General features: G+C 60.6%; 1 protein-coding gene across 1 annotated transcript; it reads right to left on the bottom strand.

The window, feature by feature from the left end:
- Positions 1-454: 454 nt before the first annotated feature.
- Positions 455-22241, bottom strand: LOC143170228 (maestro heat-like repeat-containing protein family member 2B). The gene is made up of 32 exons (XM_076358326.1): positions 22167-22241; positions 21722-21844; positions 21070-21235; positions 20569-20667; positions 19860-20011; positions 19325-19468; positions 18667-18759; positions 18240-18309; positions 18011-18124; positions 17453-17526; positions 16863-16982; positions 15766-15873; positions 15408-15567; positions 14979-15019; positions 14547-14688; positions 13815-13867; positions 13285-13392; positions 12917-13036; positions 12606-12728; positions 11615-11776; positions 11272-11394; positions 10891-10958; positions 10409-10544; positions 10208-10303; positions 9286-9409; positions 8208-8317; positions 5945-6090; positions 5549-5696; positions 5060-5253; positions 4302-4439; positions 4036-4147; positions 455-574 (listed from the first exon to the last, which is right to left on the bottom strand). The coding sequence occupies exons 1-32, from the start codon at positions 22239-22241 to the stop codon at positions 455-457; spliced, it is 3762 nt and encodes a 1253-aa protein (XP_076214441.1).
- Positions 22242-24850: the final 2609 nt, after the last annotated feature.

Here is a 24850-nt window from a genome sequence, read left to right as displayed (position 1 = left end):
GGGGTGATGTCCCTCTATTATTGTAGAGAAGAGTTGGGCAACCTTTTCTGGGTCCTCACGTACCCAGGGCATCTGTTGCGCCCCTTGAGTCAAATCTCCTGGAGCCCATGGCTGATAAACATAGGCATGTAATATTGGAGGGGGTGGTTTCTGTCCTGCTGCCACAGGCATTCCTGCAGCCGGACTAGCCACTAGCAAGCTCATAGGAGCTTGCAAAGCAGGAGCGTGATTTTCAGGAGGAAGCGGCGGGTACAGCGTAGGGGTCTGAGGAGTAGCAGGAGCAGGTGCAGGGTGAAGCAGAGCGAGGGTAGGGTTTAGACTTTGAGTCACCCGGCATTGGGTGCGTTACCATCTGTCTTACCTTAGCCAAATCCCCGTATCCGCCTGGTTGTTTAAAAGCCCAGTTATCCCAGACAGAGCAGTAGTTCATTTGCTAAGAGCAGTAGTTCATTTGCTAAGGTTTCTGATCCTCCAAGCGTTGATGCAGGAAAGTCAGCTTGCTCATATCAGACGAACCTTCCAGGGGCCACTGCTCGAACGGCATCTCCTCCCGAGTTTCAGCTGGCCCCTCATCCTGGCAGAGAACTATGGCTCGAGCTTTCGAGCTTTAGTGAGTCCTGAAGTACCATCAGTTTTCTTCCAGTTTTGCAGAATTTCTGCCAGCGGCGAACCCCGTTTTTCCTTACCTATTGAACCCCCCATGACTTACGCTGCCCCCGGTTTCAGTACCTTCCCGGTGAACACGGACCCCGCAAGGACAATGGGGTGAACTCACCCAGCGCCAGCTGTGTTGTATGTGGTAGCTACACTCACCAGGTCGGAAACCCACAGAGTCCCACCTGGGTCGCCAAATCGTTAGCAAAAAGGACTTGCTCACATTTTCTTCTTTTCCCCTAGCTTGTGCACAGGTACCGGAAAGAAGGCAGCAGAAGTACACACTAGCTTTTATTGCCGGCATTAAGGTGCCTCTCGGCTGGGAGCCCAAAGGGACCCCATGTTACACTTCATTCCTTATATACAGTTTTAAGACTACTCAGATATTCATTTTTACAGTTTACATAACCTATTGGCTTTGGCCATGACACCGCTTGTTACCATGCGCTTTTGAGTATTTCTTCACGCGACCCCCCGTGCAAGCGTGCTTAATGCATACTTATTAGCAGAGTTTGCACTATTTTGTTGCAACTTTGCCACTTTCAGCCGGTTTGGTCTGGTTTCTTCTATGAGCAGACCCTCTTGCACAGGGCAGGTCACTGTCGGTCAAGTTCTCTTGCACAGGTCTTGGAAGCCATCTTCACGTTGGAGCTTTTTCTTATGTAACAGCCTCCATGGTCTGTCCAGCTCCCTTAGGAAAAGGCTCCTTGGCTGGCACCTCCCCCTGGGGAGAGGAACTGTCCCTCAAGTCCAAGTGCTGCCTAGGGCTGCCTCTGCCTTCTACTGAGGCTCCCGGAGTGACCCTTGGAGGAGTTGTACATGTCTGTGGTGGGGACATCTGTCCATGAGAGCTCCTCAGCAGAGGGTCCCCTTCCATCCCATGGTGATCTGGGAAGCCGAGTCACCAGAGGCAGGGCTTGCTTTGGTCTTGCTTGCAGAGCTTGAGCTTGGACACCTCTCCAACCTCGATTGTTCCAGTATCATCCCTCTCGCCGCGCCTGCCCTCTTGATGCAGCTAAGGATGTCATTCTCTAGCCTGAGGAGCCAAAAAGGGCTGACCCCAACTCTCCTCCCTCCTCTGCCAGGCCCAGCCTTGGAAACCAGCTGGTAGCATCAAGGAGCTGTATCAAAGGGTGGGAAGTTTAGGCAAAGGAGCGTGGGGAGGCATGGCCCTAGTTCTGGCTGGGCTCTGAGACAGCATTCCCAGAAAAAGTCATGGACATCCCTCCCCACAGCCTTCCCTCCCTCCCTCCCTGACTAAGTCAGGCAGCCCCAGCTCCAGCTGTGCTCCTCTGGCCCCAGCTGTGCTCTGCCCCTGGCCTTTCACCTTGGGGTGCAAGGCGTGGGGAAGCCCCCGTGCGTCCCAGAGCCTTCCTTCAGCCCTTGGATGAGCAAACTTCCCCTCTCACCCCTCCTTCCTTGCTGGAAAGCCCTCACCCGTCTCTGCTCCTTGGGGCTCAGGGTGGCGGGGTCAGACCGTGGTGGGAAGGCAGGGAAATCTGTTGGCCATTGGGGGGGCACCACAACTGAAGTGGGGTTTGTCCTGGCCTCTGGAGGGATTTTTGATTGAAGTTTTGAGAGCAGCAACAGGGACAGCCACACGTGAGCGAGCCGCCCGGGGTGCCTGTTCTGCTCCCAGAGCAGGCAACGTCCCACAGCCCAATCTCTGGGTCCCAGCACCCCAAGAGCCTGGGCCCCCCCAGCCCTCCATGCACAGGGAGTGCCTGGGGACCCCTCACCTCCCACAGAGGTGGTGTGGCACAATGGGTCAGTGCAGCCTGGCCGTGCCCTGGGAGACCACGGCCACAGGATTGGGGCCATGCTGGCCTGGGGCCCCTGGGGTCACGGGGCCCCTGGGAGCTCCCGGCCAGCATCACAGGCTTCCCTCCAGCCCCCCACCCGGCCCAGAGCTTGTTCCTCTCCCAGGAGCGGGGCGGGAGGGGGCTGCTTGGGGGAAGCGAGGTGTCAAGAGTTATGCTTGTGTTTGCTCAGAGGAGACTATGCTCTGTAAACAGCCTGTCTTCAGCAGCTGTTGTGGTTGCTGTTGCTGTTGTTACCGCTGTCAGGAGAGCTAATAAAGCAGGCTAGCAGGCAGAGCTCGGCCCCTTCGAGCTATTGCCTCCTGGAGCCTTCCCAGTCCACAGTTTCATCGCTTCTCCTGGCCTGGCCTGACATGAGAAACCTCCCCCAAAGACATTTCTCTCCAGGGACTCCACTCTGCAGGGACCTCTCTCCCCGTGTCTCTGGCTTCTTGGTCCTTTGCTTTCTTTCAGGAGATGCCGCTGAACAAACGTGCCTGGTCCGTGCAAGCAGCAAGTCGGGGGGAAATAGGAGTTACTGGCAGGGCTGAGAAGCTCTGTGGGGTTGGGAGGAGGCTCAGACCATTTGAGGAGAGTGCAAAGCCCGATGTGCAGGGAGCCAGGACTCACATGTGCCTGGGACCGACCCCCTGCAGCGGTGGGGCAGGACGGGTCCCTCCGAGCCCACGTCATACAAATGCCTGCCGCTGGAGCACCTCCAGCTCAGCCGCTTGCCCCATGCCTGGCACACTCAGCTCCCAGGACTGCCGGAGCCCTCAGCACTGCAGGTGCCCGGGGCAACCCCCGGCCCCGGCCCCTTGTCCCTTGCTGGTGCCCCTTCCACAGCAGGACCCCCTCTCAGCGTGGTGTTCAACCCAGGAAGGGGCTCGACTCCCTCTTACAGCTCCATCCTCACCTCTGTCAAGGAACATGACTGTGCAAGGCGGGAGCACGGGTTGTGTTTGAGCAAACTTTGCGGAGTCTTCAGTTTGGATCACACATATGGTGTGGGACCCCCAGGACAGGGGACCAGAGGCTCGCAAGGGCTCGCAGTGTGCACAACAGCCTGAGGGTCGAAACCACATCTCTGCTGGTGGGCTCCCTGTGTGGAGAGACCTGTGTGGAGACCCCTGCTCTGGGGTCTGTCCCGGCGTGACTCTGTTATCCCCAGCCCGGGAAGATCTGAGAGGGGCCACGCAGCTGGCAGCCCCCAGCCTCTGTGTAACCCACACGTGGTCCCACCAACCACGAGGATGCCATCAGGGAAAAAAAAGATATGCTTCCCCCTAGGCATTTTGTGATGAGCTTTATTTAATTAACTCCTTGGTGCTGGCTGCGGCCAGGTATTGCAGAGGGACTCTTCCAGTGCCTGCCTCACGCATGGCTCCTTGCCGTACTGCCGTCCCGAGAGAGCTGGAATGACACAGGCAGTGCCATGGGGACCTGGTCCCAGCCGGGCGTTCCCCTGACCGCCCCACTGCAGGGACCCTTTCCCCAGGGATCTTCCCACAAAAAAAGACATCCCAAGCAGCAGTATCTCAGTAAAACCCCTCTGAACCCTTCCTCCCCCCCGCCACCTTACCTCAGCAAAGAAAGCTCTAGCTGTCACCTGCAGGTTAACTGAGCGGGAACCCAGCCATGGCAAGAGGCTCTGCACCAGACAGGGTGATGCGAGCCCAGCCTGGAGCAGGACGCTGCACAAGGGAGCACAAGCAAGGGACACAGAGTTACCCAGGACGGCCACAGGCCAGGTCTCCAAAATTCACTTGCACTGATGCCGGCACTATTCTTCAGCTGAGGACAGGCATGCCAGAAGGGTCCCAGCAGCCATTTCCCTGGGGCTCTTACCTGGTCAGGAGACACACCCCCTCAGGGTGAGCCAGGGGGTCTTCCAGGCGAGCCCACACTGCCCGATTCATGAGCAGCCGCATCCATTTGTCTGCCATGCATCTGCCTAGCACCAACTCTAAAGCCAAAAGGAAAAGCCTGGCAAAAGAAACAAAACACAAAACAAATAAAAACACAGTCAAACAAAACAAAGCCAATCAAAAAACCAGCACCACCACAAAACCAAAGAAATCTCAAATCACAACAGATCAGGGGAAGATTTATCTTTAGCAGAGCTAACTACCCCTGAAATGATGCTCCATAGCCTTCAAGACTGCAGCTAACGGCACTGGCATTTTCTTTGTGCCCCAAACCCACTGAAGCAGAAGAAAACCCACGTCCCTAGACTGACTCCATGCTCGATAACCAAGGCAACACCTAATACCTCTTCCCACCAGCATTTTGCGAAGAATGACACCAGCGCCCGTGAGAGCCATGCTCCCCACAGCGCGGGTCTGTTGAAGGAGTGCAATGCTATCGTGCATGCAAGGGTATGCAGGAGGCAAGATGACAGCCGTCCGCAGTACGAGCCGCGTAAGACCTTCTTGCCTGGGAGCTGGAATTTCTCCATGAAGGAGCAGAAGTAAAACCAACCACGACGACCGGTTTGCACATCTAGGAAGCGGGGCAGGCAAAGTGCTCCCACAGCCCCACGAACGCACATGTCTTGGAAAGGGGAACTGAAGCCAACCCCTCCGCCGGCCCCTTCAGCTCCTTACCTGCAGGGCTTCTCCTCAAGGACCCGGCCCTCGAGGAACAGCCTTCTCCAGCTGCTCACGGGGGAAAGCAGCCTCTCCTCGCCCAGCGTTTCACTGACCCACCTCAGGAGGCTGGGAAGGAGGTGGGGAAGCAGTTGCTTGAGCTCCTCTGTGCTCCTCAGAGCAAGCACCACCTCGGAGATGGCACGGGTGATCTACAGAGAAACATGACCAAGAACCACCTGTTCAGGCAGGGCCTCTTCCCACCAGCCGGGTTCCCCGGCCTGCCTGGGGCGGGGGGGTTACTCGCCACAATTGTCACTTCTGTGACAGCCCTGTGGCTCAGGAGCACAAAACTGTCCCGGCTCCCCACACTCCTTGAGGCCGGCCCAGCACAGCACCCTGGCAGTCTCCACGGGCATCCGCAAAGGGCACCTGACTCCCTCGTGCCAGAGTATGAGTTAGAAAGCAGATGCAAAGCTGCAGAAATGTGTCTGCCATTGAACATACCGTCAGAGTCTCCAGAGCAGTCTGACGGTTGGGCCGCTTACAACCCAGGCGGTTGTTTCCTGCTCTGTTCAGTTTCTCCACTAAGCACCTCAGGACCTGAATCCCAAAGATGCTCCTCCCCAGGCTCCTCCACAGCTCCACCGTGTCACTGCAAGGGAACAGACATTCACCCATGAGCCCGTATCCTTGCAGTCCTGCAGCGCCCTCAGACCTTCTCCTTGTCTGCAATGGGGCTTACAACCCCCCACTCACAGCAGAGACACAAGCACGCAGTCTTGCAACACTCAAGACAGTTCAGGCAGAAAAAGGACCTGCTGCTTAACCGGACCCCCCTGGTGCAAGCAAGCTGCAGGGTCTCTCTTTGACTACAGTGGGGGAAGTGGATAGTGCACGTACCTGTCCATGGGCAGACCTTTCTGGAGGAGACTGCTGATCACAGGCTCCCGGTGAAAGCGGGTGAGGAGAAACACCGCATGGAGAGAGAAGGGCCTGTGGGTGCTCTGCTGCATGGAGCTGTAAAGGGTGTTCAGGATTTTTGGCACCTGAATGGAAGAAGAGGAGAAAGAAGGGCTCGGTGCATCCTTTACCCCCTCCTGCGGGGCCCAGACACAGTCATTCAGCACACGAGCAATGCCTGCTCCCTTGACACAGAGTCCAGATCTAGCTCGAAACCTCACCCCCTGCCTGACCCTGGCTCACGTCTGGAGCTGAGCGTGCTCTTGGCAGTTGCACGTCTGTGTGCGCACACACGCACACATGCACGCACTCACACGCAAAGCCTCAGTCACTGCATGTGCCTGGGCCCAACCGTATGAGCAGCTGTGTGCCCTGTGTGCACACAGAGGACACGGACACATTGCACACCCAACACCTGAATAACTCTCCCCATGTGTCTGTAGCAATGCAAGAGCAAAACCACACGCGCTCTTCAAAACCCTGAAGAGGCCTTGCAAGGCCTGTGTAAGAGCACGTGACTCCTTCCCGGGGAAGCCAGTTCTCCAGGGACACTTTTCCTTGCCTCTACCCTCCTTTCCCAAAGCGCCAGCCCCTTCCCCGCACAAAGGACCTTCCCCCAAAGGAAGGGGTGTTTGTTTGAGCCTTTCACAGCTAGAAGCTGTGGCCATGACAAGGACAAATAGGCAGCCAGGTCCCTCATCCTGTGGAAGATCCCAGCTTCTCCCACAGCTGCCTGCCTCTGGCCCGTGGGGCAGACACAACCTGCTCTGCGCCTGGGGAAGCAGCAAGGGGTGACCCCGCAGCCCACGGCTGCGGTGCTCCCGCTGCTTGGAGCGGCCACGGGCTCTGCAGGGACGGCACAGGGACGCCCTGCCCTGGCTGTAAACAGCAGCCACCTAACAGCTGGGTGAGCTTTAGCTCAGCTGGGCACGATCCTGTGAGCTGCAACCCGTGGTTGCCGTCACTGTGAACAACCTCTGTCAGCGGCAGACAGCCACACTGGGGAGTTAGCCTGGGCTGAGTGAGCTGCGCCAGCCCTAGAGCCCTAGAGCCCAAGTGGGGCGCAGCAGAGCGCGAGTGGAGGAGAACAGAGGCCTTGAAAGGGCAGGCACAGCATGAGGCCAGAGGCTCCCAGGCTACAAATGGACAGCAACTGGTCGCTAAGGGACGAGCACCTCGCGGGCTGGGTAACACCACAGTCGGGGAAAGCAGTAAGAGCAATGAACAAGTATCCAACCTGTGGAAAACCTAGCGTGCCCAGCAAAGCTCCGAGTAGAGGGAATTGGGGACCAGTGAAGAAAGAAATGGGTCCCAGGGCAGGGAGGACTGACAGCGACCCCAGAGGAAGGGGAGGAACGGCAAGGTTGGTGCCTCCCAGTGATAACTGCCTCACTCGTGGGAAGGACCTGGACCAACGGGACACTTTGGACAAGAAGTGCCCATATCCTTGTCACCAGCTGGAGCAGACGCCAGCAGCAGTTGCTAATGCACGACTCAGACCCATCAGTAGCCCCTCAGCTCAGCACACGGGCACCTGTGTGTAGTGCAACAGCCAACAGGAGAAAAGACAAAGTCAAATGGAAAAAAAGTTCTCCTTCACCTCCTGGAGTATTTCCTTTCTGCATTCCACCAGGAAGACGAACACCCACTTCCACACTGCCTTCACACACGTGGGTCTGACACGCAGGAAGCTGTCCAGGAGAGCAGTCAGAAAGTCCGTGGCCTGTGCTGGAGGGATGCATTTGCAAACAGCCTGGAGAGAAGTCGGGAACAGGAGAGACCGCGTCACAGCTCTGCTCCAGCCATTCAGAAAGGAAAGGAAACTTGACAGGACTGTTAGTTTGGCAGTCATGGAGGGGGCAAGCACTTGATCCTCCCGCTGTGCATACAGTGCTGTTTACACCTGGTGCAGGTAACTGATTTGGAAGTGTCTCCCCGCCATGTTGTTTGCTTATATACCAAATCTGTATTCTGACAAGAGCACTCTCTCTCTCTCTCACACACACACACACACACACACACACAGAGTATCTGCTCCAGCATGCCTAAAGGACAGTCTTGTCTCAAAGCCTCCTGCTACTTGCTAACAACAGCCGTCCTGGACAGCTCGCTCTGGAGACAGCAAGAGACTCTGGAGGGGAGCAGGGAGACGTGCAGGAGTCCGGGAGCTGGGCCCCCACGCCATTGTTTTGGGGCCAGTTACCTTTGCTATTGTGGCACAGCTGTCTGCCAGAGTCTTGGTGTCTGGGCTGTTCGGCTCCTCACACAGGCACCTGATCTCATCTGCCTGAGGCACCACCTTCATGGTCTTGGCTGGAACAAACACCAGGAGAAAAGAGGAGTCACGTCTGCAGAAACCCAGAAACCCAGCCTTTGGCCCCAGATACTGAGAGGGGCCAGGAGAACCCAAGTGGCGGCAGTGAAGGCCACAGGGAAACCCAGGGCCCTCCTGAACTCAGTGCAGCAGGATTTCCTGAGCCTGATAAACGGCTGACAAATCCCGGGCTGGAAAGACCCCTCTTCCTCCTTGAACTGTTTGCTGGGGCTTCAGGGTTTCAGCAGCCACTGGCCTCTGCTCCCAGCAGCTGTGTCCCCTATTCCCGCACAGGCCACCATCATCTCTGGGAGGCGGGAAACCTCCCTGTGACTTCCTCAGCACAGGCAGACCCTGCTGCCTGAAGAGGAAAGGGTTCAAACACAACCCTTTGCAGCACGCTCCGGGCCTGCAGCTCAGATCCCTCCTCCCTGCCCAGTTTGCTCTGGGCAGCAAATTGGTTTCCTCTCTTGTGCTCGGCAGGAGACTTCTTCCCTGGCAGGGATGAGTTTGGAGACACTGCCTGGGTAGCTGCCTGTCTCCCCAGGCTCAGGGCAGGGAGCAAGGGGGGAGGCACCCTCTGAAACGTCAGGGACCTCATCCGAGCAAGCTGTCTGACCACCCTCTGTCTTCCCTGGAACGTGGAGGGGGACAGACATGGAGGGGGACAGTCCCCAGCGCTAGTGACAACATCCTGCTCTCAGACAGCAGTGGGGATGGCCCTGACCACCCAACATCACACGTGCCCCAAGGAGGTGGGACTCAGCAACCCTTTCCCAGGGATCCTTCCTGAGATGGCCGGGGAGGCAGAGAGTTAACAGGGTGGGGGCACAAAACCAGCGGAGCACATTGCCTCCCCCTTCCCTCCTGGGGATGGGGCCTGGCCCTGCAGGATCCCGGTGGTGCCAAGCCAGGAAGGGAGGGAGGATCAGGCTGAGCAAGGCTGGGAAGCGCCCGCTCTCCTCACCTTGCATTTGGAGAAGGTAGCCAAGGCAGACCCATGCCCTCTGGCAGGATGCGGCCAGGCAGCCGCTGGTCAGAGTCCCCAGCAGGCCCACCAGAGAGCCAAACTGCTTGCAAGGATGTCCTCGCTGCAGGGGAGAGCGGCAGGAAAAGGGTCGCAGGCAGCCCCAGCACCCACTGGCCCCTACCGCCCATCCTGCTCCCTGAGCAGCGACCGGGCAGAGGGGCAGGCAGGAGGGCTGCCCCATAATCCCAGGAGCCCTGAAACCCAGCACCTGGCCAGGCAGGGCTCCCTTCCGGGGCCATGAATGGTGGGGAGGGGGCACCGGGGCACACGGGGGGTCCCTACTCACCATGAGCTCAAACCGCTCCTTGCAAGCTCCCAGCACGTGGGCGCAAACCCGCAGGGCTCTCTCCCGCTCCCATTCTTGGGCTGAGGTGAGCCAGCCCTTCAGGACCTGAGGCAGGGTGCATCTCTCTCGCAACAGGCATCTTTCTCTCCCTGAGATCCCTCTCCCTCTCCCTCCTTCTCTGGCCCCTTCCCGGCACAGCCCCCAGCCCCACCGAGCACTGGCACTGCTGCCTCCACCGCCTTGCTCTCTCCAGCTGCCTCTGCCCTGAGCCAGGTGTTGCTTCCCTGCCAGCGTCTCCCCACTCCAGCCTTCCCCCAGGCTGCTCTCGCCCAGCTCAGGGCTGGCTCTTGGCTTTCCCTCTGGCAGGACCCACTTCTCTGCCTGTCCTGAGGCCACAGTGGCCGGGCGCTCCTGTCCCCCAGCTCAGGCCCTGGCCCCAGCCAGACACACAGCCTCAGAGCGAGGAGCCAAAGCCCCACTTTCCCATAGGAAAGGTATCCACCTCTTATCACCCTCTAAGGCCTTGATTCCCTGCCCCTGTGACGCTTTCCCTGTTGCCCCATGGCTACTCACGTGGACCACATCGTCAAAACAGGCAGAGGTGGCCTCTGCCTCCAGAAGGCTTTCTATGAGATGGCCCAGATCTTCCATGCCTCTCCTGTGCAGAAGCTGAAAGGAGGAAAGGAGAGCTGAGGTTCTGCATCACGGGGGCTGCCAGGGCGCACTGAGGTGGGATCCTGACCCAGAGGTGGGCAGGCACTGGCCGGTGGGTACCTGCACGTTCACAGCTGCCCTCACTGTCTTCCTTCCCTTGTTCATCCGCTCCTTGGAAGGGTAGGACAAGACACTCTGGCAGCACACTGACAGCAGGTTGCGACTTTCCTCCCTGCTCAGAGGTGGCCTCAGCTTGCTGGCCAGAGGAAAAAGGAAGAGAAAACAGAAAGGGGATTTACTAGCCCTCTCCAGAGTGGCTCAAACCATAGCTGGGTTCCTCCTAATCGAGGGCCCCAAATCCAACATCCCCAGCCCATGCCAGCGAGCACTGCCTTCAGCTCCAGCAATTCCTGCCTCCTCCCAGGCAGCAGGCAACCCCCACACCCAGGTTAAGGAACCCCTGAGGCTCCCTTCCATCGGGAGACACCCGAAATGGGGAACACCCTCCCACTCCACAGCCCCAGCAGCTCCCGGCTCCACGCTCAAGGTCACTGGGGCTGGGACACACTGGGAGCCCCCGGAGCCCGGGGAACAGACCTCACCTCAACTCCTCCAGGGCCTGAAACACTCCATACACCAGGGAGTCCCAGGGCTCCCCCTTTATCCAGTCCTGCAAGTCCCAGAGAGACAAGCGCACAGTTGGCAGTGGGCAGGGGCACGGGACAGCCCTCCCGCCTCCCCCGGGGACAGGCTCCACTGACAGGCCCTGCCCCGTCACCCCCATGGATCCCCAAAGGCACCGCAGGAGGGACCCTGCTCCCCAGCCATAGCCACCCAGCACCAGCGCCCAAGGGCCCCACCAGCTCGGGACACAGCTCCAGGAGCTCGCATGAAGCCGAGAGACCATTGTGCCTCTGGGGAAAGCAGCCTCATGGCACAGCCCAAAACTCCCCCGTGTGACTGCCCCGGCTACAGGCACTCACCAGCAGGGTCCGCGTCGCCTCCTGCTTCAAGGAGAGCTCAAAGCTGCCGCAGTCGCCCACAGCCCGGATGGCGCTGCTGACCTCAGTGATGCTCTGCACCAAGGCAAGCTTGAGCTGCAAGTCCTGAGGCCAAAGAGAGCAAAGCACCCCTTGAACTCTTTGAAGGGCTGAGGCAGGGAAGAGGAGCATGGAACCCGTGGGGGTTTGGGGTCTGGACGTTGAGGACAAACCCTTCCTTGGGGGATCTTTAGAAAGAGACCGTCCATCTCGGTATGCCCCAGCCCTGAGGGGCTGGAGCGAGGGCACCCAGGCATCCCTGCCCCTGCACGCCCCACGCTCCTACCCTCTGTTTGGCTCTGGAGAGCCGCAGGATGTTGCCCATGATTTCTTTATCCACGCAGGTGAGCAGCTGCTCCTTGGGGGCACGCAGCGCAATGCTGCTGTAGGTGCGCATGAGAGCAGCGCAAGTGGCCTGGGCTCTCCCCGTGTTCTGCCGCCGCTGTATCTGTGTCGACAGAGATGCCCCAAGACATCAGCTCCAGGACTCCCGCAGGCTCCTGCGGCAGGCCGCTGCCCTGCACCCTCACCAGCTCCTCGTTCACCTGGGCACCTCCCAGCAGCTCCCCAAGCTACTCCTCAAGCTGCGAGCTCTGGGGCCGGGAGCTGTTCCCATCCCACAGCGTGGGTTCTCGCATGGACTGAGGAGGAGGGTGCAGCCAGCATCACACACACTGCTGGTGGTTTTACCACTGATTTGAGGGGTTGGGGAGCTGTCTGGAAGCTTTCTGTGGAAAGGTATCTGAAATAGCCTGTCACGGTCCTGCTTAGAGACGCGCAGCCTACGCGTGCCAGTGGGCAGATCAGCCCAGTCTGCCCACCGCCCAGGCCAGGCTGCACCGCTCTCTCTGCAGGGCCCTGCCCTGCCCTGAAAGGCTTCCCCGTGGCCCCCAGGTGGGGGGCAGAGCCAGCGAGACCTCACCAGGCTCCTGCTCCCAGCCCTCAGCTTTGGGGAAGGGGCAGAGTGTCGCACCATGCCCACCCCCTTCTTGCCAGCTCCTGCTGAAGTTAAGTCACGGGCAACGTGGCTGCATGCAAGCAACTGCTGCAGCTGCCCCAGCCGGCCGGCTCTGATCCACGAGGTGTCAAACTCCGTCCTTTCCAATGACACCTCAGGGGCCCCAATGCCAGGACATCCCCTCTGAAACACAGGTCTCAGGGAGCTCTTACAAGAGGGCTTATCTAAACACAGCTGCCACGGTTTGGCTGCTGCAGGTGTAGAAGTGGAAATAAGGCCAAAAAAGGAAAGCCAAACAGCAAAACCCTGGATCCTTTACCTTCCAGCCCATGGAAGTCTGATAAAACCAGTCTCTAGTGAAAGCGGCGGTGAACATCGTCACTGTGTCCAAGACCAGGTGGAAGTGGCTCTTGGCAGCGTGGGACACAACAAAAATCATTCCCTGCAACCACAGAGAAACAGGGAGTCGGCTCCAGCCCAGGCACTCAGCTGCGGCCAGTGACAACGGCCAGGCAGGACGTTGCAGCAAGGGGGGAATGGCAGCAACGGGGAAATCAAGGAGGTCTGGAGCAGCCCTCCCTCTCCCCCAGGAACAGGCAGGGGATGCTCAGGACATGAGCATCACCTCACCTGGGCCTCAGACAGCTCCACAGGGTTTGTCTCCTGAAGGAACCTCAGCACCTGCTCTTGGACGTGTCTGAGGTCCTGACAAGCTGCCAGTGCTGTCCCAAGAGCCTTGTACAGGAAAAGCTGAAAGAGAAGAGGCCGAGCCCGAGATGCGGTCACGGCTCGACCTGTCAGGAGAGGGCTGGCCCCAGGTGGACCCGACCGCCCCTGGGAGCAGGCGAGGCCAGCCGTGGTGCCAGGCTGTAGCCAGCCACTGGAGCAGCCCAGGAGGAAGTGCCTTTGGGGGTGAAGGAAGGGGAAGCAGTGAAAACCGCCTGCATGGGCAGAGCACCGGCACCAGCCCCAGCCCCAGCACGGGGCAGGAGACACACCTTCTCCCAGGAACCAGGGGCAGAGCTGCCCAGCTGCTGGCTCAGCTCCTGGCTCAGGCCCACGGTCCAAGCCTTGTCCTTGATGGGCTCCAGTGACGCTTGTAGGAACTGTGGGGAACAGGAGAGGAAGCCGAGTGTTCCCCTGCCCTTGGCCAGGACCCTTTCCACACTCACATGTCCCGGGACACTGCTGGGGGAGAGCTGCCGGGAACGGCAGTCTCTTCCCCTGCCCCACCCAACCCTCTTTTCTCCAGCCTCCCTCTTCTCCTAACACCTCAGGCGAGACCCCCTGGCACGCCAGATGTGGAGGAGGAGGCAGTGCTAAGGCGTGTGCCACAGCGTTAGAGGGCATTAGCCATCAGCCGTGGCACATGTGCAGAGAGCAGCTCCTCTGAGCAGGCAGGCACCTACTGTGGGGGGAGGTGCAGGGTGCTCAGGAGGTGCCCCCACCTCCTGGTGCCTACACAGGCAGCCCCAAGCTTCCTCCCACAATTTTGTTTGCTCCCTCTTCTCCCCCAAGCATGCGATACCTTAAGCAGACGGTGCTCCCACTCTGCAGAGTCCAGGGAGATCTCGGTTTTTCCTAGAAAGCAAGAGGAAGCAAAAGCCCTTGCTGCTATTTAAGCTCACACCAAAGAAGAGCCCAGTGGTCTCCTCTGCGGTCAGACCTCCCAAAAGTCCCAGGCCATCAGGCTAGAAAGGCCCTAGAAGCACCTGCGCCAAAGCCCTTGTGAGGCCAAAGACACAGGAGGGAGCCCAGGGGCGTTTGTCAGAGCCACTGCATTCAAGTTGGGGAAGGACGCACTGACCGCAGCTGATCCCCACTGCTTGACTGCAGCTCCCAGAACAACGCCGACCACTGAGTGCCAGCACGCACCGGCAACACACATTTTCTCCTGAATGACCCACCACTTTCTGCCCATTTGCAGCCCTCCTCCCAGGCTATTGCCAAGGACAGATGCTGCAAACCTGGCCTGGCCTGGGGACTCGGCCCTCCAAAGCCAGGGGCTGCACCTCCTCCAGGAGCACCAGTCCTGTCCCTGCCCCAGACACCATCCCAGCCAGGACATGGGGGTGCCACCAAGACCTGCCCTCCTAGGGGACATCAACGGCTGCCCCCAGCCTCAGTGCTGGCTCCCTGGGAGGGGAAAGGCAGCAGAGCAAGTGCTGGGGAGCTGGGGACAATTCCCCTCCGTCACACTGGAAAGCTGCCCTGCCCCTTCTCTGTCCCCATAGCCTCTCCCTCCCCTCCCGCGCTTTACCTTCCAAGTACTGCAGCAGGAGGGGGATCTCGGTCGCCCACGCCGCCCCCAAGGCTCTGTGGATCCTGCCGTGGAGGGCCTGCAGCAGCTGCAATGCAGTGACTGCACGTTCGCCGCTCTTGTGAGGAGCTGCCGCCACCACCTAGGTGAGAGCAGGAGAGAAGGGTCACTCCTGCCGCCAGAGCTGCAGCTTCTCCCGGGAGGGAGCTTGGGAGCTCGGCGCCACTCCGGCCAGCAGCGGGCATCCAATGGCTTCACCCAGGGTGCTGCTGGCCCCGAGAAAGGAGTGGGATCCCCGACGGGCCCAGGAAGGTTCAGGCGCACTGCCTTCTCCTTGCGGGCTCCTGGCACTGGCCTCAAAAGCACCTCTGCCCCAGGCTCTCCCACCACCCCTGGCCAGAAAAGCTCTCTCCTCAGAGCCCCGTTACTCACCAGCAGTCGAGCCAGCAGGGCCTGGGGAGTCGGCAGCTGGGCTGCGGGGAAGAAGAAAGGCTGGGTGACCGACGAGCCCCTGCCATGCCCTGCCCCTCGCACCTCCCTTGCCCCCGCAGAGGGCTGAGGGCTGAGAGCAGCTGCGCTGCCACAGCGCTGGCCTCGGGGGGGACTCCCAAGGGCTGCCCAGCATGAGATGAAGTCAGCTCCAGCATGGCCAGGAACGAGCCCCGGCTCACCAGGAGCACGCTGCGAGCAGGAGAGCCAGGCCTCTGCGCCAGGCGAGAGGCAATGCAGGGAAGAGTCCCTCGTGCCCAGCAGCAGAGCCTTTGGTTCTCCTGGGCTCCTGCTCAGGGCTGGCAGGGCACGTGTAAACACAGACTGGCCCGGCACCCAGCCAAACCCAGCAGCACTCACTGGGGCTCCTACCTTGCTCCTGGGAGTCCACGGCATCAGGCTCCTCCTCTTCTTCTTCGCATCCTGCTCTCTCCCGTCTCTCAGCCAGGGCTTGGAGACAGCGGGAGAGCGGGATCAGCATGCCGCTGTACTGGGCTGGCACCACATACTGCAGCAGCCTCGGCCACAGGAGCTGCAGAGAAGAACCAGGCAATTCGCCACACTGGCACTTCCACTCAGCTCGAAGACAAAAAGGATGGTCTGCGTTTCCCTGAGCCTTGTGTGCTGATTCAGCGCACGTGAGGGGAGAGGTTCAGGGCATGAGGAAGCGCAACGAAAAATGCCCTGAAGGCAAGAAGTGACCACAGCAGCAGGGCAGAGGGCAACTTACTTTGGCCATCCCTCTCAGAGAGACATCCAGCGAGCCCAGAATGTCCACGCACAGGGCTTGAAGAGCTCCTTCCTCCGGGGTTTCCCAGGCAAAAAGGCCTCCTGCCACCTGTAAGACAGAGTTGGCAAAACCCCCGTTACTCTCAGCTCCCAACCGACGAGGCTCAGGCACGGTCCCACCAGTGCTGCTGCGCCAACCTGCCGGGAGCAGAGGACAAGGACAGCCGGACCCAGCTCGGGGACCAGTTCCCGGACCCTGGGAAGGACTGGCAAGCCTGGGAGCAGAGAGAGACGCTGCTTGTCTGCACAGTCCCCCAGGGCCCAAATGCTGCTGTTGTGCCACCAAAACAGGTGAGGAACGTGCCCTTCAGCAGGGCGTGCTCGGCGCCAGCCCTGGCAGCGGCACGCCCAGCCCAACGGATGTGGAGGAGAATGCAGAAGCCCTTTCCTTCGCCCTGCTCCCAAAGCAGAGCCTCCCCGAGCCCCGGAGCAAAGCGACGCACACAGATCCCCTGGCTGGAAGGAAGCTCCAGCCAGAGGGAAGATCCTCGGCAAGTCAGCAGGAGGCTCGGCCATCCCCAGCCTTCATCTCCTGGGCGCCCAGCTGGAAACACTCACCAAAGGGACCGCCAAATGGCCTGTCCCCTTGCCAGAAGGGACACGGGTCCCCAGACTGCTATCGGATGGGCAGGGCGTGCTTTGGAGGGCCAGAGCACGAGAACACCACAGAAAGCTCCTCTAGCCAGGCCCACCTGTCTGCATTGGCTGGAGGATGTCCTGTCCCTACAAGGCCCCTCCCTTTGCAAGACGGCTTTGCTGCAGGTGCCTGTGGACACAGCTCAGCCCGTCGGGCATGCAGGCAGCCCCGCAGTCCTGGGTGGCACGCCCAGGTGCAAACCCACGTCATCCACTGACATCTCCACCAACATCAGCACAGACACCCACGAGGAGGAATGGCCGTTTGGAGGCCGCTCCGATGGCAGTGCCGGTGCTGATGGCCCTGCAGCATGGAGCTCTCCATGGTCAAGGATGCCTGCAGGAGCTCTCAGCACAGTCCAGGCACCCGCCGAAGCCCCGGGTGTCCCACTCTGCCCTTACCAGTCTGCCTGAGGTCCGGCTGAACTCGTTGAAGATGTGCCCCACCACATCCCATGCCCAGCAGCTCTGGGAGCCGGAGCTGAGCAGCTCCCTGATGAACTCCAGAACTGCCCTCCGCACCTGCCAGGGGGAGAGTGTGGTTACGACCCTCCTGTTCAAAACCCAAAGGGAAGCTGCCTTCACTTGGGGGCAGCCTTTGTAGCTCGCGGAGGGATGACAAGGGCACGGCAGAAGCTTTTGCTCCTGGGTTCAGGAATGGGCTTTAGCACCAGGCTGGACGTGCATCTGCCCTGCAGAGCACAATGACCTCCCCACTCTGCTCTGCCAGCTCTCCCCGGTGAGGAGCCATCACCCACCACCTGGGCAACGTGCCGGCGCTTCCTCAGGCACCCCAGCCCTGCCCACGCCAGCAGCAGCGGCACCTCTTGCCATCAGCTCTCTGGGGAGCACGAGGAAGTGGGGAAAGGGAATGGTCATCTAGGTCAGACCCCAAACCGCTGCTTCCTGCTATGGCCTTGCCAGGCTCTGCCCCGAGGGAAAGGGTTTCTCTGCCTGCCCTGGCAGCACCGCCCCTTCCCAAACCAGCTCACCGGGGCACTGGGGTCGTTGCACACCGACCGCACGGCCTCCACCACCTGGGGCAGCTTCTCTCTTGTTGCAGGTGCTGGAAGAGATACAGAGAGTGTGCATTGAGGCAGAGCCCCGATGGCAGAAGGGATCCCTTGAAGCTTCCAAGCTTTTCATACACCAGTGGGACAGAAAAGCGGGGCCTGACTGACTTCACAGGAGGCAGCGGCACACCCAGAGCAACTCTGTTTCTAGAGGCACAGCAATTTTATAGGGACTGAAAGCTATGGTAACAGAGAGCATGAGAGAAATGGCATGGGTACAAGCAGCTCCTGCGCGTGCCAGCCCGCCCGCTCGCCCATCAGCCCACCCGTGTTACTGAGCTTGGAGCATCGTCCTTGGTGTGCCACCATTTCTAACTGCCGGGGGAGAGCTCGAGCCCTGTCACAGGGCGTCAGCTCAGCTGGGGGACCTGCTCTTTGCAGCTCCTTTTGGGTGCAGGTGTACCACTTTCAGCCCGTTTCTGCTCTCAGCCCAGTAGCCCCAACCCCTGCCTCGTGTCTCTGGCCCATGGCACTGACCGTCAGAGTGGGCCAGCGCTCCCAGCAGGCCCAGGGCTGCCACACGGCCGGCCTCGCTCCCACCACTCAGCTGGGAGTGCAGAAACATGACTGTCTCCTCAGGGCACATGTGGGCTGCAGGGAAGAAATCGCGTTCTGCATTAGCAGGCAGCTGCCGCCGACCGCCGAGGTCTCTCTGGGAGAGAGCTGCCATGGCACGGCGGGGCATCGCCCAGTCTCCTCTCCTTACCCTGCAGAATGATGCAGCGGGACAGCACTGCCTTATGGGCCGGGCCAGGCTCTTTGGTCACCTCAGAGAGCTGTGGGAACAAGGTCCGTTTTAAAGAAACTAGCGTCAGCGTTGAGGGGGACTGAAAAGAGACGGTGCTCTCTGCCCTCCTCTCCCAGAGTCCTCCTGTGACTTGGCTGAGAGGGAAATCGCTGTGGGAACCGGGCTGCCCCTTGGACCCGTTCCAAACCGCCAGGATCAGGCCTCCTGCAGCCTTAAGGCACCTACGTGGCACCCACGTGGCACCCAGCTCACAAATCCTGGCGGAGGGATGCCCTGCCCTGCCCTGTCCTGCCTTTCCCTTCCCTGCCAGCTGGCAGGTCTTTCCCCTCCACGGCAATCAGGTGTGCAGGCCCCAGGCCGGTGGCAGGGCGCAGGCTCCCCTTACCTGGCGGTGCACAGCCGTGCTGATGGCAACAGCCATGCCCTGTGGGATTGGGGTCTGAACTCCCTCCAGCGTCTCCAGGACATAGATGAGGCTCTACAAGAGAACGGGGGAGGAAGAGGAGGCTAAAGCCACCGAAAGTCACTTGGGAAGGGAGAAACGCAGCACATGTGGGATAAGGGGAGTCCCTAACACCACCTCCCAGGGAAAAGCCCAAACCCTCCTGCATGGGGCTTCTTGTTTGCCCTCCCCTCAGAGCAGCATCGGGAGGGTCTCTTTCCTCTGAAGAGAGCCCGGTGTTGACAACTCAGTTTCCCACCACTTCCCACTCGTCAGACCTCGCCCCTCACTGGATGGGACGGGACGTGGCCCTGGGCATTAGGGCAAAGCTCTTCCCGCACACAGAGCTCCAGGGAGGTGCCAATGCCTCCCTTCCTGAGAAGATGAGCCTCGGGGACTCTTGGCTCCCTCCTGCCCGCCCCCCCCGGCATTGCTCTTTTCTTGCCCAAAGAGCCCAGGAAGCCTCAGGCCTCCTCTGCTCTCCCTGTTCCTTCTCTAAGGGCTGCCCAGCTCCCCCTGGCACCCCACAGCTCCCCAGTGCCTTGTGCCACTCGCTCAGGCCCACCCCAGCAGCCATGCCGGGCCCGACGCGACTTCTCACCTTGGTGACCCGAGAGGTGTCTCGGACCTCCTGATATTGGTGCAGGAGCCAGAGGAGCTGCTCCCAGGCATGCTCTCGGTGCTGCTCCTCATGCAGAAGGACCCCCATCATGGCAGCCACCGCCCCGAGGACAGCCTGCTTGTCCTGGACAGGGAAGGGAGAGGCTCTGCTTGGAGGGCTGAAGGTCTGCCTAGCGCTCAGCATCCCCTGGACACCAGTCTGCCCTTCCCACTGGGAGGGGTTTCCCTTTCCCTTCTGCCCTGCAGGAGAAGGGCTCGCTCCAGAGGAGAGAGAGCATTTCCCCATGCTGGTACCCCAGCCCTCCCTGCAGAAAGGCCCCAGGACTTGGCTGCTTCCCTCCAGGGAGCCTCCAGCCCCAGGCAATGTGCTGGCAGGCTCCCGGCTTGGGGTGCTTTCTCACCCAGATCGCTTCCCTTCCCTGCCCGCCTCTGCTCGCACCCCACCGGGCACAGACGGACCCACTGACGTGGACATCCCTGCTGCGGCCCCAGGCGTGGAAAGCAGCACTTCTCACCTCTTCCTCCTCGCAGCCCAGCCAATTTACCACCGCGTAACGGAAGACCGGGTAAATGTCTTCACAGAGCTGCGCTTTCCCGTTGCGAGGGAAGGGACATTGCTCCCGGTTGCAGAAGTAGGTATTGACCCCTTTTGACCATTGCTCCAGAACTGCACCAGGAGAAAGGACAAGGGAGCACCTGAGAGTCTGCAGCAAGGAAGGTTCCTTGCACCCTCGCCCAAGCCTGCTTTAAGGGCAGTCCCAGGCTCGGCAGGGCTCAGCCTAGGACCAGAGCTGGATCCAAGGACAAGCCGTGCTCTTGAGGTATCTGGATTCAATCACCCCACTGTTTCTCTCCTTCTCCCCGTCGCACCTTTTCCTCCTCAATGCCCTGTTCCCCTCCAGCATTTTCCACTGCAGCCGCTGCCCTTCCCTTCCCACATACTCGCCCTTTCAGTGCAGGGGCTTTAAACCCCAGAGGAAAGCAGGGGAACAGAAGCCATGGGAAGGGACCCTGGAGTTCCTCCACGCAGCACTGCCACGTCCTGCACACAGGAACCTCCCAGGCTTCCCCCGCTCCTTCTGCACACTCACAGCACTTTGGGATCACCAAGGCCTGACCTCGCTGCGGGCTGACACCCACCACGTTCCCTCTGAGATCACACGGAGGCATCAAAGGCCACCCCAGCCCCTGCCCCTGGGCCCTGGCCAGGGAGCTGACACTCACCACTGCAGATGGCGCGCAGGATCCGGCCACTCCCCACCCGGCTCAGCATGGTGCGCAGGGCGAGCAGTGTCATTCCCACAAAGGGGATGCACCACAGAGCTGCAGAGAAGACAGGGACAGAGGGACCGAGAGGGTCAGTGAGAGACACGGGAGGCTGGGGTCGATTGCTGGCAAGGCTGGGGCTGCTGGGCTACGCGGGACAAGCCAGAGGGTGTGTGGAGGGCTGCCTTCCCCAAGGAGGACACAGGAAAGCCCTTTGGGGAAATGGGGAGGACAGCGGGGGGCAAGAGACCCCACGGGTTTGCCTCCAATGTGCTCCTACCCTCCAGGAACCGGGACTGGGCTGGTAAGGCAGAGCTGCCAGCCGGCCCTGGCACGGAGCAAGGAGGCACGGCAACTTCATAGCCCCCAGTTCAACACAAAACATTTAGGAAGGGGGAGGATCCCTTCTCCCCGTTATCACAGACCCCTCCCCAAACCAGGATGCCGAGAGTGCCATACCGTAGCTGCAGGCCATTTTGCCCAAGGTGAGGAGCACAGTCTCATCAGGGACCTTCCCCATGACCTTCAGGTGGCTCTGGAGCTCGGACATGACAAAGTGGAAGTGGGAGCGGGCCAGAGCCACCAGGACATCGCTAGCGGCCGTCTTCACATCATCTGTCACACCCTGAAAAAGCGCCACAGGTTAAACACTCCCAAGAAAAAGGCTGAGGCACTCGGACAGGCTGAATGACCCTGTCTCCCCTGCAAGACGCCTCAGGGCAGCTGTGCTCGGGCCGGGTGTCTGCCGCCTCAGCGCAGCCCTGTGCTACTGCCTCCTCTCCCTCTCTGCGGAGATGCCAGGAGACCCCCCCGGGGCCTCTCCGTGGAACTCGTGGGTTCCCATGGCGCTCCCTCAAGGCAGGAGAAATAACCTTGAGCTTGAACTCAGCTCTCGCTCATTTAGAAACAACCCCGAGTCCACCTCTCTGCACAGCTTTCTGTGTCCCCTCTTCAAATTCTCTGTAATGCCCCCATTAGTCCCCAGAGCTTCTCCCTTAGGACCACCGCTGGGTCTGAATGACCGAGGAACATCTCTGCGCTGCTCTGTATTTCCCCAAAAAACAGGGGCATAGGCAGGCCGCTTTGGTGCCTTGAAAGAGAACAAGCTCACCTGGGCTGCTCGCATGTCACTGGACACCTCTGCTATCAGGCGGTTCACGACACCGCTCGTCAAACAGCCATCGTCTCCCTGCAAGACGCTCTCCAGCTCTCGGTATGTCTCCACTCGGTCACCCTGGGGACAGACCACAAAGGGGAGTGACGAGACTTGCTTTGCCCTCGTTCCCAGGGAGACCGGCTGCCCCCCAGATCATCTGTGTGCCTTGGGCATGAGGCACGAGCTGCAGGCATCGGTCAGGACAGCCACGGGGAACGGCAAGATCTTCCGTGGCACCTCTGACACTAGCAGAGAGCCAGACAGGGAGATCGGCTCCACCAGGGTAAAAGGCCTTGCAGGAGCCTAGAAAATCATTCCTGAGGATGGGGGATGGCGGAGGTCAGAGGGAGAGTGCCAGGCGAGGAAGGGGAAAGGGAGCCCTCACCCCCCACCGCCTCACCTCATGGTCTTGCAGCTGCTTTAGCAGAGAAGTCCCGACAGCCGCAAAGGTAGTGACGGCTGCAGGGACAGCCATCCCCTTTGCCCTGCCTTCATCCTCAGGATGCGCAGGTCTGGACTGGGAACGCACGCATCGGCAGAGAGCTGGAAGAAAAGGAAGAAACGCTTTTGCTGGCTGCAGGGCTTCGAACCAGGGAGGGGTGAGGATCTTCCCAGCCTCCCCCAGCACGAACAGCCCGTGCTGGGCTGTACTGGCAAGAGGGCAGTCAGTGGGATGAGGGGAGGGACTCTGCCCGACGCTGTGGCACTGGGAAGACCACACCGGGGGGACTGGGCCCATTCCGGGCTCCCCAGTGCCAGAACAGCAGCGACGCACCGGAGTGAGTCCAGCGCGGGGGCCCCGAGCTGGGCAGGGGATGGAATGGGGCCCTGCAAGGAGAGGCCGGGAGGGCTGGGGCTGAGCAGCCAACAAGAGCCATCCGGGCCAGGTTGTCTCTGAGCAGTCTCCAGCTGCCCCACGGAGGGCAGGGAGAGGATGGAGCCAGAGCCCTCTCAGAGGTGCCTGGCAGCAGGATAAGAGGTGACGGGGACGCAGTCCCCAGCACCCAGCTGGGACAGGGACACAGCCCCCAGCTGGGACGGGCACTGCCTCCGGCAGGCATCAGCCCCCAACCTCCCACCAGCCCCTCACCTCTGAGCGCTCTCATCTTCCTCATGGCAGCAGGATCCCCCGGATAGACACACTGCTCCCTCCGGGTGCTCCTCCCGCAAACGCCATGAGAAACTGGGGCAGCACCAGCCCCAGGGGGAAAATATAGAGCCCAGCCACTGTGACCCCCCTGCGGGGCACGGCGCCTCACAGAGGGCTGCTGTGACATGGGGACACATGCTGGGGACACACCCTGGGGCGCAGACCGGACACGGCAGCACCCTGGGGACACCCACAGCCCAGAAATGCAGGATTTCCCCATTCTCCATCACTTGAACTCGCTCATGGTCCTCAAACAGTTGTAGCAATGACAGCCCTTCCCAGCCCCATCCCTCATCCATGTCCCACTCCAGGGACCCGAGGGCAATGTGGTGTCAAGAGGACTGACCTGGCCTTTTCCCTCTGCATTGTCTCTCCCTGGTTTTCTCCAAAGAGGAGGCTCCTGCTTGTGTCTCTGTGTGCCCTCCCCTACGTCTCCTCCAAGAACATTGGCTCCCATTCTCCAGCCAGGACCGAACTGGGCAGAAACTGGAGACCTCCAACCCATCAGACCCAACTGCGTCACGACAAGAGGTGACGCAGGAAGGAGAGAGACGCAGGCCGGAGCTGCAGGAAAACCCAGCCAGCTCTCTTGACTGCACAGGTGGGACATGCTACATACACTGGCCACCAGAGCAATTTATGTCACCACTTACAGCTGCACGGCGTCACTCAGCCACCTGGAAAGCCCCGCCAGCACCCGGGGCCTGACAGGATCAGGCCACAAGCCTCTAGTAAACACGCATGGCAAAGTTACTCCCCGTTTTCCTCTTTTCAGCCAAGAACATCAGCATTGATGAGGGGGGTGTCCAGAGCAGCCTAGCCAGGCCCTCGGGGCACAGCTGCTCCTGGCCCACCCCGGCCTGCGGGCCTGGCTCCGGCCTTCTCAGAAGAAGGCCCCGGCCTTCGCCCTGAAGCCTCACAGCAGGAACCGGCGGCGGGTGCCAAGCCCAGCCCTGCTGCAGCCCGGCCCGGTCCGGCGCCCTCCTGCTCTCTCCCTCAGTGCCAGCACAGGGCCTAGCCACTGGCTGCCGGGGCCTGGGGCTGCGGCCGGCAGCCCCTGCCGAGGTGTCGGAGCCCCCAGGTGCAAGAGCGGGCCCCGGCCCTCGGCCTGCAGAGAAGTGGCCTGTGGAGAGGGTCCGGGTCGGGCCTGCTGGGGCCGGCGCCCTCCCCTGCCCCAGCCCTGCTTTCAGGGGCACAGCGTGATGTCGTGTGGTTATGTGGGGGTGGGCCAGGAGCAGTGAGGGGCTTCTGCAAGTATGTTCACAAGTGCTCGGTTACTGTGTTGCTCATCTTCCGTACTGCCCCTTCTGCCCAAGCCTGTGAGAGGGTCCCAGGTGCAGCGGATCAGCCTGGGGCTGCGTCAGGTGGGGCCGAGACCTTGGGTGTCCCAAACAGGTATCCCCCCTCGGGGCAAGGCGTTTTGGTGCCAGGACTCTGCAAAGGGAGTACAGACTCTGGTTTGGAAAGGGGAGAGCCAGCCATGAGAGGGATCCCTTTCTCTTCAGCCAGGTCCCACACAAAAAGCCAATTCGGGGTGCCCAGCAAGCCCCCCTCGGGTGTCAGGGAGCTCCAGCCCAACGCCAGTCTCCAAAACCTGCTTCTGTCTCATGAGGGGTGTCAGAGAAATCCCCTCTTTCCCCCAGGGCTGCCCTCAGTGGAGGGATGGGCCCTGCAGCCGGGGGAAGCACCTTCCCTTTTTGGAGGCAGTTACCAGGGGAGCTGCCTCTGCTGCTCTTGCTGCCACCTGTTGGTCTCGGTGACGTGCTTGAGTATGTCCCGCCATGCTTGATGCGGCTCCAGCCTTTCTAGGACCCAGACCGCTCATGGAGAAAGGTGGCTGCAACAGCAGGGAAAAGTCATCCCTCGACCTCTGCCGGAGACCCCTTCTGCCTCCCCTCTCGTCCAGCCTCTGCACCCACACGGTCCCCCGTCCA

Source organism: Aptenodytes patagonicus, chromosome 22 (genome assembly GCF_965638725.1).
Source record: "Aptenodytes patagonicus chromosome 22, bAptPat1.pri.cur, whole genome shotgun sequence".
NCBI lineage: Eukaryota > Metazoa > Chordata > Aves > Sphenisciformes > Spheniscidae > Aptenodytes > Aptenodytes patagonicus.
This window is presented reverse-complemented; position numbering and strand designations above follow the sequence as displayed.

Coding starts and splice junctions, on each gene's coding strand:
- LOC143170228 (XM_076358326.1), bottom strand. CDS start 22,241: ATGGCTGTCCCTGCAGCCGTCACTACCTTTGCGGCTGTCGGGACTTCT. Junction 16,983..17,452: donor GCAACGACCCCAGTGCCCCG/GTGAGCTGGTTT, acceptor TCCCCCTGGCAG/GTGCGGAGGGCAGTTCTGGA. Junction 13,037..13,284: donor CCCCTGGTTCCTGGGAGAAG/GTGTGTCTCCTG, acceptor CTTCTCTTTCAG/CTTTTCCTGTACAAGGCTCT.